Below are 11,886 nucleotides of genomic sequence, written 5' to 3' on the forward strand. Positions count from 1 at the left end.
CATAATTTGGAATTCACTATTGTGTGAAACTGTTGTCGTGGTAATGTTCTTTACTTACCAGAGGTGGTTGTGGCCTGTTTGCGATGTACGTTTTCATTATGATCCATAATTGCAAGCTGTGTGCGTGCAGACATGGAAGAGTAATGAAAGTGCAAGTTCTTTGGACAGTACTTCAGTAGCATGGAGTGGAAAACTTCAAGCTTTCCTGTAAAATAAGGAAACATAATTAGCCTGGTGTTCTAAGTAATCACTTTCAACATAAACACACACAATGTGTTTTTGGTGTAACATACCTGTATGCTTAAACAGGGACATTTGCTGCAGGTCCTTCAAAATACCTTTGTCCAGAACTATTTTCTCCAGCGTATGGTATGCACGAGAATCTTTCATAATCCACCTCTGTTCTAGCCCATCCTCGATCCAACTATGTTCCCCAGAGATGTGATGAAGTATTGACTTCCATTTCCAGATTAAGTCCTACATAACATAAGTTAAACATTTCATTATTTAATTTTAATTTAATCTACTTGAATATCATCTTTGTAATGTTACATGGTGTACAAATAAAAACTTACTTCAGAGTGACCTCCACAACTAGAGCAGCAATACCACAAATGGTTGCAGATGCGCTTGATCCAGGGCTGGAGATCTCTGTTGTCCTTGTATCTTGACAAGGACAATAATTTCTTTAGCAACCCTGAGAAAACATTATTGATACGGTAATTACACAAAATATAATTGAATGTATATAAAAAAAAGTATGTTTTTAATTACCAAAAGTAATCCTTGAGTAAAGGTTCACATCCAATCGAATTGTGAAAATTAAAAACAGTGTTGTTCATTTGCAAAATGAAATTTTAACTATCACAATTTCTTACCCTTCACCACATGCCAAATGTCAAACTCGTGGTGAATAAATGGATAATCCTCCCGCATGATCTTTCTTATGGATGGTGATCTGTCAGTGGTCAACACATCTACTTTGATGCCTTTCTCCAAAATTTGATTTAGGGCTCTTTTAAACCCAATAGGCTCCATGGCCGTTGAGCTAGATGCTTCTGTTACCTAAAAAAAATAAGATACAACAAACATATTCTTTATATTGTTGAAACATGTTTCATTATTCTTTATAGTGTTTTAAATTAGGGTGTAATATTTTGTAAGTTTGTACATTCATTTAAGTATATTACCCTTAGTGGTGTTTACTAATTAAAATATTACATAATTGTACACTGTATTTATCAACATGTACACTCACCTGCACCAACTCAAAGTGTACAATTTTATCCGTTGTGTCATCCATAAGACTATATGTGTTATATTTTGCAGAAAAACCAGGGCTTTAGCAGGTAAAACATAAGATGAAACAATAATTGTTTTGTTTTTCATATTTCTTTTAATTATTGTAAGAAAGGTGTTTCATTTACATCTCTGATCTCCCATCCCCAGATAAATGCACCTCACTCTGTGATGCAGTTTGAATCTGTAAATCATTCAGAATCCCTGCTTGTTTTTCTTTGTAAGTTCCATCAACTGCAGGAATGAGGTATGAAGACTGCATTGAATAGAAAGCGGTTTTCTTTGGCACCTGTAAGTTCAGCAGTGCAGCCCAATCAGCAAAGTTGACATAAGTTGCACCACTGAATACGACACTTGCAGAAATCAGAAGATTGTTTAAAGGCATTCCCCGAACATCTTCACATGAACTCCAACGGCCCTGATGTTTGTTCTCACATTCCCACCGCACTTCGATAAGGCTCCCCGAGCCTTTTTTCTCGGTTTCAGTAAATAGTGCACCACAATCCTGACATCTTCTAAACATCTTCAACACATTTGATACGTTTACAATCCATTTTCTTTCCTTCCACTTCTCATTTTCTCTATCTTCCTCTGTAGTTGTAGTTGACGTAGATGATGTCGAGCTGGCAGGAACAAAACTTGTGTCCTTGTCTGATGGACTTTGCATTGAAAGCATGCTGATTTCTAGACCACCAGATTGAACCAGATTGTGGTTCAGTCTGTGATGTCTGATCCTACGTAAGAGACAGCAAGGGTGCAGGTTTGGTTTTGAGATTGGTGGGGACATTCCCAGAGGCTGAGGAATCAGGAAATTAATAGGAAAATATTAAGGTTATTAGTCTATATTGACCTTAACAATACATTAATGAATTCTGTAATGTTAGGACAACTATTAAAGACAAAAAGGGAGTTTAACAGAGACTGAACTTTACTTCGTTCATAGTGCAATGCAATAGTGCAATTACGGTCTTGTTCCTTGCTTTTTGAAGAAGCCAAACACGCCTGCATCTGTCATTAAAGAGATATTTAAGGGAATAGTTCACCAAAAAATGAAAATTCTGTCTCTCCCACAAGTTGTTTTAAACCCTTATAAATTTCCTTCTTCTACTGAACACGAAGGAAGATATTTTGAAGAATGTTGGTAACTAGACAGTTGATGGACCCTATTGTCTTCCATAGTAAGAAGAAAAAAAATACTATGGAAGTCAATGGGGCCCATCAACTGTCTGTCTAGTTACCAACATTCTTCAAAATAACTTCTTTTGTGGTCAGCAAAAGAAAGAAACTGGTTCGAAACAACTTAATGATGACAGAATTTTCACTTTTTAAGGAAACTATCCCGTTAACACAAATTAACTATTAGCATATTTGTTTCACATCCTTACTGTCCAGTTTGTCCTGTTGGACATAACACACAGCAACTGGTGCCATTGTTCTGAGTCATGTTTTCAGTGTCCTAAGAGCAATGAAACTTATTTCAGCCTCAGCTGATGAGACTGGGATGACAAGGGTTTCAACTTGATCAAACAGATTTCAACAGACCAAGCAATTTTGTGTTTTCATGTTTAATGTGGACTTTCCATAGTCGCAATGATTTATATGGGCTACTGTACAAAGTGTATTCTATCCCCCTACACTAACCCTATCACAGATAACTTTATGCATTTTCAAAAAAACTTAGTATGATTTATAAGCTGTTTTCCAAAAAAAAAAAAAAATCCCCACAAGGATTTCGGAAATTGCCATCTTTGTCATGATCCCGGTATCCTCCTCTTACACTCTACCACCCTCTCCTGGTCACACTCTTTATTACATCCATTTACACACACACATTCCCATTCATTATCTCTGCCGCTCTCAGCTGTCTCTCATCACCTCATCACTCTCCATCTTCTCCTCCCCAGCTGGTTCCCTCTTTCTCTGATTAGACTCTCTATTTCTAGTCTTCCCTGTCCTTTGTTCTTTGTCAGATTATTGCCATAGGTTACGTACCTGTGTACCTGCTGAACCAAGCCCTGTCGTGTCGTGTCCTGTCTGGTGCGTGCCTCAATCTGTCTACCGTGTTACCTCGTCTCTGCTTTGTTACTTCTTCAGCTAACGTGAGTGGTCAAGGATTGGCGTTCCCGTGCTCTCTACGGACCCAGCCTGTCTCATCCTCCGGGGATTTCCCGTTGCCGGTCCTGACCGTACATTTCTGTTCTATTACTGAGAGACTTTCCGTTTTCCTTTGGATGAGACTTTCTTCAGTTGGATTTATTCGCCTTATGTGCCACCTGTGTTATTTTGCCTGAACTAATAAACTTTGTCAAACTGCCCTTTGCTTTTGGGTCCTCTCTCCTACCCGTGACAGAATAATCTGACCAGAAATGGACCCAGCAAGGGAGAGTCCTCTTCAATCTGCACTTGAGATCCAGGGAGCCATGCTGGGCCGTCATGAGGATGAACTGGCCGCCGCTCACCATGCCATGGATTCTCTTGCTACTCGCATGACCGATATCTCACAACAGCTTAATCACCTCCGAGTGGAATCCTCCACCTCTAGAAGCCGTGACACGCCTGAGCCGAGAGTGAACAACCCGCCGTGCTATTCCGGTGAGCCCAAGGAATGTAGATCCTTTTTGACTCAGTGTGAGGTTGTCTTTTCACTACAGACTTCCACATACGCTGAGGATCGCTCTCGCATCGCCTTCGTCATCTCCTTGCTGGCTGGCCGGGCGCGGGAGTGGGGAACAGCTGTGTGGAGTTCGGAGGCTGACTGTCTCAGCCGTTATTCCTCCTTCAAGGAGGAGATGCTGCGGGTTTTTGACCGTTCTGCATTCGGAGCGGAGGCTTCCCGTCTTTTGTCTACGCTTCGTCAAGGGAGAAGGTCAGCAGCAGATTTTTCGATTGAATTTCGTACCTTATCTGCTTCATGTGACTGGAACGAGCCTGCCTTAGTAGCCCGTTTCCTCGAAGGGCTCAATGCTGACATTAAGGATGAGATCCTCGCCCGTGAATCACCCACTCGACTGGATCCTCTTATTGATATGGCCATTCGTGTGGAGAGGCGCTTCGACATGCGCCGCCGCAGCCGCAGCCTTGAGAGGGCACTTTTCTCTACCCCGGCTCGCTCTTCTTCACCGCCGCTTTTCACTGACTCCGAGCCTATGCAGCTGGGTGGTTTACGAATCTCCGCGGCCGAACGCCAGCGCCGTATAACGGCTCGTCTCTGCATGTACTGCGCTTCCGCCTCCCATCGTGTCGCCTCCTGCCCGGTAAAAGCCAAGGCTCACCAGTAGAGAGAGGGTTACTGGTGAGCGCTTCAACCCTAGACCCTCCGTCACGCGCACGCACTACTTTCTCTGCTCTTCTCCGCTGGCCAGGGTTTTCCACCTCCTGTCCGGTTTTGATCGATTCGGGAGCCGAGGGAAATTTTGTGGATGAGACTTGGGCTCGAGAACAGGGGATTGCCCTCATTGAACGTAAAGACTCCACCCCTGTCCACGCCCTTGATGGTAGTATCCTCTCTAGAGTGCGCTTTGCCACTGCTCCGGTGAGTCTCACCATCTCTGGTAATCATCAAGAGACAATTTCTTTTCTAGTTTTGCATTCTCCTTTTAACCCTGTTGTTTTAGGACATCCCTGGTTAGTCGAGCATAATCCTCAGATTAACTGGTCTAGAGGTTCAATTCTTTCATGGAATTTGTCGTGTCATGTCAAGTGTTTGATGTCTGCTGTTTCTCCTGTCTCGTCTGTCTCTGTCTTTCAGGAGGAGCCGGGTGATTTGTCCGGGGTCCCGCGGGAGTACCATGATCTTCGAGCGGTCTTCAGTCGTTCCAGGGCCACTTCTCTTCCTCCCCATCGACCGTATGACTGCGCTATCGACCTCCTTCCTGGCACCACCCCTCCCCGGGGTAGACTTTACTCTCTCTCTGCTCCCGAACGCGAAGCTCTAGAGAAGTATCTTTCTGACTCGCTCGAAGCTGGTACCATTGTGTCTTCCTCCTCCCCTGCCGGTGCGGGTTTTTTCTTCGTTAAAAAGAAGGATGGTACATTACGCCCCTGCATAGATTATCGAGGCTTGAATGACATCAAGGTCAAGAACCGTTATCCCTTGCCTCTCATGTCTTCTGCCTTCGAAATCTTGCAGGGGGCCAAGATCTTTTCTAAACTAGATCTTCGTAATGCTTACCACCTTGTCCGCATTAGGGAGGGGGACGAGTGGAAGACGGCGTTTAACACCCCCTTAGGACACTTTGAATATCGCGTTCTTCCTTTCGGGCTGGTCAACGCTCCCGCCGTGTTCCAGGCGTTAATTAACGACGTGCTCAGAGACATGTTGAACATTTTCGTTTTTGTCTACCTTGACGATATTTTAATTTTCTCTCCCTCTCTCCAAGTACACACTCTACACGTTCGACAAGTTCTCCAACGTCTCCTCGAGAACCGACTGTTTGTTAAGGCCGAGAAATGTACCTTCCACGCGCAGTCCATCTCATTTCTTGGTTCGGTAATTTCCGCTGAGGGCGTTAGCATGGATTCCTCCAAGGTCCGTGCGGTCACGGAATGGCCAGTGCCTGAGTCGCGCGTTGCTCTTCAACGTTTTTTAGGCTTTGCAAATTTTTATCGTCGGTTTATCCGTAACTTTAGTCAGATCGCAGCCCCTCTCTCTGCCCTCACGTCCGCCAGGGTCCGATTTTCCTGGTCGGAGGGGGCTCAGACAGCTTTTGATCGCCTCAAGTCCCTTTTTTCCTCCGCCCCGATCTTACGAACTCCTGATATCTCTAGACAGTTCATTGTTGAAGTTGATGCATCAGAGGTGGGCGTTGGAGCTATTCTCTCCCAACGCTCATCTTCTGATGAGAAGGTTCATCCCTGCGCCTACTATTCGCATCGTCTTTCGCCCGCCGAACGAAATTATGATGTTGGCAATCGCGAGTTATTGGCCATCCGTTTAGCTCTCGGAGAGTGGCGTCACTGGCTTGAGGGTGCCTCAGTCCCGTTCGTTGTCTGGACGGACCATAGAAATTTAGAGTACATTCGTTCCGCGAAGAGGCTCTGCGCTCGTCAGGCTCGTTGGGCACTTTTCTTTACGCGTTTCGATTTTTCCATCTCCTTCCGCCCCGGGTCTAAGAACCTCAAGCCTGATGCTCTTTCGCGACAGTTTGCTTCCCCAGAGGTTGTTCCCAATAAGGAGGAGATCCTTCCTCAGGGCGTGGTGGTGGGCGCAGCTGTCTGGGGAATAGAACGTTTGGTCAAGCGCTCTCTGGCCCACGCCGTTACTCCTCGTCTTTGTCCTAAGGGTCTTTTGTACGTTCCTCCTTCTGCTCGTCTCGCGGTCTTTCAGTGGGGCCATTCATCCAAACTGTTTGCCCATCCCGGCGTTAGGGGCACGCTCGCCGCGGTCCGCCAAAGATTCTGGTGGCCCTCTCGTGAGCGCGACATTCGCCGTTTCGTCGCTTCGTGTGCCGTTTGCGCTCAGACTAAATCTGGTAATTCTCACCCGGCCGGGTTGCTGCGTCCCCTTCCGTTACCGTCTCGCCCATGGTCTCACGTCGCCATGGACTTTATCACGGGTCTCCCCTCCTCTGAGGGGAACACCGTGATACTTACTGTCGTTGATCGTTTTTCTAAGACCGCCCGCTTTATTCCTTTACCTAAACTCCCGTCTGCTAGGGAGACCGCCCAGATTGTCGTCGACAAGATCTTTAAGATACATGGTCTTCCCTCCAACGTCGTTTCCGATAGGGGTCCCCAGTTCTCTTCCCTGTTCTGGAGGGAGTTTTGTCGCCTTATTGGAGCGTCGGCTAGTCTCTCCTCCGGCTTTCACCCACAGACCAATGGCCAAGCCGAACGAGCAAACCAGATAATCGGTCGCATTCTCCGTAGCCTCGCTTTCCGCAATCCGGCTTCCTGGTCAGAGCAGCTCCCCTGGGCGGAGTACGCACTTAATTCCGCTCCGTCTTCTGCCACTGGTCTATCCCCTTTTCAGTGTTGTCTCGGCTACCAGCCTCCGCTTTTTTCGTCACAAGATACAGACTCTAAGATGCCGTCGGTACAAGCCTTCATTCAACGTGCTAAGCGTACTTGGAGAGGGGTCAGGTCTGCTCTATTGAAGTCTCGTGCTCGCACCCGGCGGGCCGCTAATAGACGTCGTGTCAAAAGCCCCCGTTATTCCGTTGGGCAGAGGGTTTGGCTGTCTACCCTTAATCTTCCTCTCCAATCCTCTTCGCGTAAACTGGCCCCTAAATTCATCGGGCCTTTCCGCGTCCTTAAGATACTCAGTCCTGTCTCAGTCAGACTCAAATTGTCTGCCAATCTTCGACGCGTTCACCCGGTTTTTCACGTATCATGTATTAAACCCGTTACTCGTGTTCCTCCCCGTCCTGTCACTACCCCTATCCGTGTTGAAGGCGCCCCCATCTACAGGGTTCGCAAACTTCTCGACGTGCGCCCCCGGGGTCGGGGTCATCAGTTTCTGGTTGATTGGGAAGGATACGGTCCTGAGGAGAGAAGTTGGATTCCTTCCCGGGACGTCGTGGACCGCTCGTTGATCGATGACTTCTACCGCTCCCGCCAGTCCTCCTCCTCCGTTGCGCCAGGAGGCGCTCCTTGAGGGGGGGGGGTACTGTCATGATCCCGGTATCCTCCTCTTACACTCTACCACCCTCTCCTGGTCACACTCTTTATTACATCCATTTACACACACACATTCCCATTCATTATCTCTGCCGCTCTCAGCTGTCTCTCATCACCTCATCACTCTCCATCTTCTCCTCCCCAGCTGGTTCCCTCTTTCTCTGATTAGACTCTCTATTTCTAGTCTTCCCTGTCCTTTGTTCTTCGTCAGATTATTGCCATAGGTTACGTACCTGTGTACCTGCTGAACCAAGCTCTGTCGTGTCGTGTCCTGTCTGGTGCGTGCCTCAATCTGTCTACCGTGTTACCTCGTCTCTGCTTTGTTACTTCTTCAGCTAACGTGAGTGGTCAAGGATTGGCGTTCCCGTGCTCTCTACGGACCCAGCCTGTCTCATCCTCCGGGGATTTCCCGTTGCCGGTCCTGACCGTACATTTCTGTTCTATTACTGAGAGACTTTCCGTTTTCCTTTGGATGAGACTTTCTTCAGTTGGATTTATTCGCCTTATGTGCCACCTGTGTTATTTTGCCTGAACTAATAAACTTTGTCAAACTGCCCTTTGCTTTTGGGTCCTCTCTCCTACCCGTGACAATCTTTGTGTGGACATTTTTTCTTTGTCCCTACAAAAATGGCAAAATAAGAAAATCCTGTCAGTGCTCTTTGCGTGCTATGTTTGACTGGAGTTGACTGTGGAACACCCTCTAGTCCTGATACATCCAGGACAACTTTCTCCTGATCCTTTTCTGTTGATGTGCAAAGCAGACTTGGCTGAGCCTGTACAGCAGGATCCCTTGGTGTTTCCTAAAACATTTCATAATGCAATCGTACATGTTTACATACATGTAGAAGTTAAAGTGAAAGTAAATTTAACTAAAAGTAGTTATATAAACCACTGTTTGACAAAATTATCCAAACAACTGGACAACTGGGCAAAACATTGCATGACAAAACACATACGAGTACTTACTGACTGATATAAACGTATTGGATGGAAGGCGATGTATTTCCCAGATGTTGATGGACCTGTCCTACTTAGAGTTGATTCTGGACTTTTAAGCATCAATTTGAGTGCTGCCACAATTCCTTCATTCTCTTCTTTGCTGCTATGTTTGACTAGAGTTGACTGGAACACCTACAAAAAATGCTGATGCACCAAGGACATCTGTCTCATCATCCTTTTGTGTAGCTGTGTAACAGAGACTTGATTGAGTAGCAACAACAGGATCCCCTCGTGTTTCCTACAACAATAGATCATACATGATTTCATTTTAAAAGAAAAATTTAATATTTATATAACAAAAAAGTGTATCCATGACATTTTAACGTCATGTCTTATCTAAAAACGTTAAGTAAAACGTAACTCTGTATTCGATCAAATTTGGAAATAAAATATTTTACATCAATATTTAATGTCCCTTAACTTACTTATGATGTAATCAGACAGACGATTGTTATCGTGAAATAAGCCCATAAAGTGTGATACAAGACTGTATGGACTTATATAAACAACCTGCTGCATGTACATTATTCCTTACATGTAGCATCGCAATCAAAACACAATACAATACACCCAACAGTACAGAGTACTCAATACATACCGGATTTTGCTGGAAAAGCAGCACAGGTACAGGCACGGCCGACGATTTCAGAAGTCGTTTTGTATTTCCCATCTTTGCCTCGTAATCTTCTGGGCTGAAATGTTCACTGCACATCCGATATCGCAAGAGTTTTTGCTTTGGTGTATTTATATCCCAACCAATAGCGAAAAGCCATAACTGCAATCGCTCAGAATCATGTACTGGGAATCTGTGAAATATTACTTGTGCATCTTCCTTTGACGCCCACGCGTGTAACCTTACAGTTTTAAATAAGTTTAAGCATCCAGGGTAGATGCATGACCGAACCATTTTAAGCCTAATAAAAACTTAAGTATAGCTAAATCAAATAACTCTTCACGGAAATCCTGAGTGGAGTTTTGTTTTGTTCTGCTCTCTGGCTGAGCTGGCGCGTTCGTTCTATGACACGACGGTTCCTACGCTACGTAATACCTCATACGCCGACTTCCATCACCCGTGAACGTGCGTCGACCGATGCCTGAAGTCAGATATTTTCATTTATAAAGTTTTAAATATGTATATTTTTACGACAAAACCGCACGGATTACCCTCAGAAGGCCTTCGTTTATCCCCTGGAGCCGGATGGATTACTTTTGTGAAGGATGTATGCACATTTTGGGACTTGAAAGAGGTGGACCCCATTGCTTCACATTATATCCACTGAAGCGTCTAAGACATTTTCTAAAATAACTGAAAATGTGTTCGTCTGAAACAATATTTGACATATGCATCTCGAACGGCTTGAGGGTGAGTAATGCATTGGTTAAATATCATTTTTGGCCGAACTAACCCTTTAAGGTAAAGTGTTTTGTGAAAAATATACAGTCTACACACACATATTGCACACTGAACGGCATTATAGAGAAAATAATTGTGCCTTATGAGATCAATGCACTGTGTTGTCATTCATAAAAGGACATCATAGGCCCTACCTATTATGAAACAGCGTGTCTGTCGTAACTCCACTGAAATCTCCATGCTAAGCAAGCGTTCACAATATAACATCCATCTGCAGTTTTTACACGTTTTTAAACGTATTACATATGAGAAATATTGATATTGATTTTGTATAAAATAATCATCAATCCTATTGTTTTTCAGTAATTGCGCACGCAGCGCGATTCTACTATGGAAAAGGCATACGTGGTCAGGGCAGTTAGAGTCTCGTGTGTAAAACAAACCGACACATATTATGATTAATATGATTAATCATATATATTATGATTAAAATGGAATTTAGATTTTGTGATGAAAATTCTCGGTCTGTTATTTTTACACAAAAATCGCTGCAAAAGATGCTTTCCAACAGGTTTTATCGTAGTTTTTGTCCAACTCCATTGACTTGTATTGGATGTTCTGTGAGGTACGGTATTACTCCGCCGCCGGAGACGGAAATGGGGTTGTTTGTATTCTTTCTGTAGTCTTCCAGTCGCGGTATCGTAGGCTACGCTATCCAAACATTGGCAAAGGTGCATTATCGCAACCAACTGGGCTGGAGTGTCTATTATTCAAGCTCTCAACGGAAGAATGTCCGGTTGTGAGGCGTTTGGAAAAATAGGTCCACAGTTTTACAACGAATGGTAAAACACCTGTTGGAAAGCATCTTTTGCAGCGATTTTTGTGTGAGCATGCCAGTGAACACCCCAGACCACTCGGTGAGTTTCACGTCTTTGTAAACTAAAGTTTAATGCGTTTTATGAATGATATTGTTCCAGTGCCCCTAGGAAACTATTGTGGAGGTGGGGGGGTACTAACACAGAAACCGAAAATTCTCGGGACAGCAGCATTTGTCCTAATTTCAATCTTAATCGTTCAATTTCATCAGAAACGATCTTAAAACAGAGCTTTAAGTGTAAAATACCGAACTTGTCCTTTAAGGCACGAGTAGAGTCATGGTGATATTATGGCTACGTAGCCTACATCAAACACGTTTTGCTATTAAGGGCAGACTACCACACCATTGATGTGAACTTAGCTATACATGACATTTACGTCAGAGGGAGCTATTTCAGGCCCTGTAGAGATTTAGTGAAATGTCCATACTTTTTTATTTTGCTACTTCGCCATTTTGAATTTACAAATTTTTCATATTTGTGTTATTTCTACTATTTGTGTTATTGACCTTTCAGTAATAATAAAAAAAAGACTTAAGATTATTGTGGGAGCATTTTTGTATTTTCAAAATACTAATTACTTGTGTATGGAACTCAGCTTTTTGGAAATATTAATAATCAATAATATCTTGTTATTATTAATTATAAATATTTTGGTCAGTTAATTGGATTAACTTGATGTGGCTGAATTAATATTACAATCAATTAATCAGTTCTTCCAACGAACTCTTTTGATTATTA

General features: G+C 44.0%; 1 protein-coding gene across 1 annotated transcript; it reads right to left on the bottom strand.

The window, feature by feature from the left end:
• Positions 1-421: 421 nt before the first annotated feature.
• LOC143749485 (uncharacterized) lies at positions 422-1,332 on the bottom strand. Its single transcript, XM_077242301.1, has 4 exons — positions 1,259-1,332; positions 879-1,065; positions 576-666; positions 422-477 (listed from the first exon to the last, which is right to left on the bottom strand). Exons 1-4 carry the CDS (start codon positions 1,301-1,303, stop codon positions 471-473), a joined length of 330 nt encoding a protein of 109 aa, XP_077098416.1. The 5' UTR covers positions 1,304-1,332; the 3' UTR covers positions 422-470.
• Between the last annotated feature and the right edge of the window lie 10,554 nt (positions 1,333-11,886).

This window comes from Siphateles boraxobius, unplaced genomic scaffold (assembly GCF_051911475.1).
Source record: "Siphateles boraxobius isolate OS27281-9 unplaced genomic scaffold, OSU_SipBor_1 1, whole genome shotgun sequence".
Classification (NCBI taxonomy): Eukaryota; Metazoa; Chordata; class Actinopteri; order Cypriniformes; family Leuciscidae; genus Siphateles; species Siphateles boraxobius.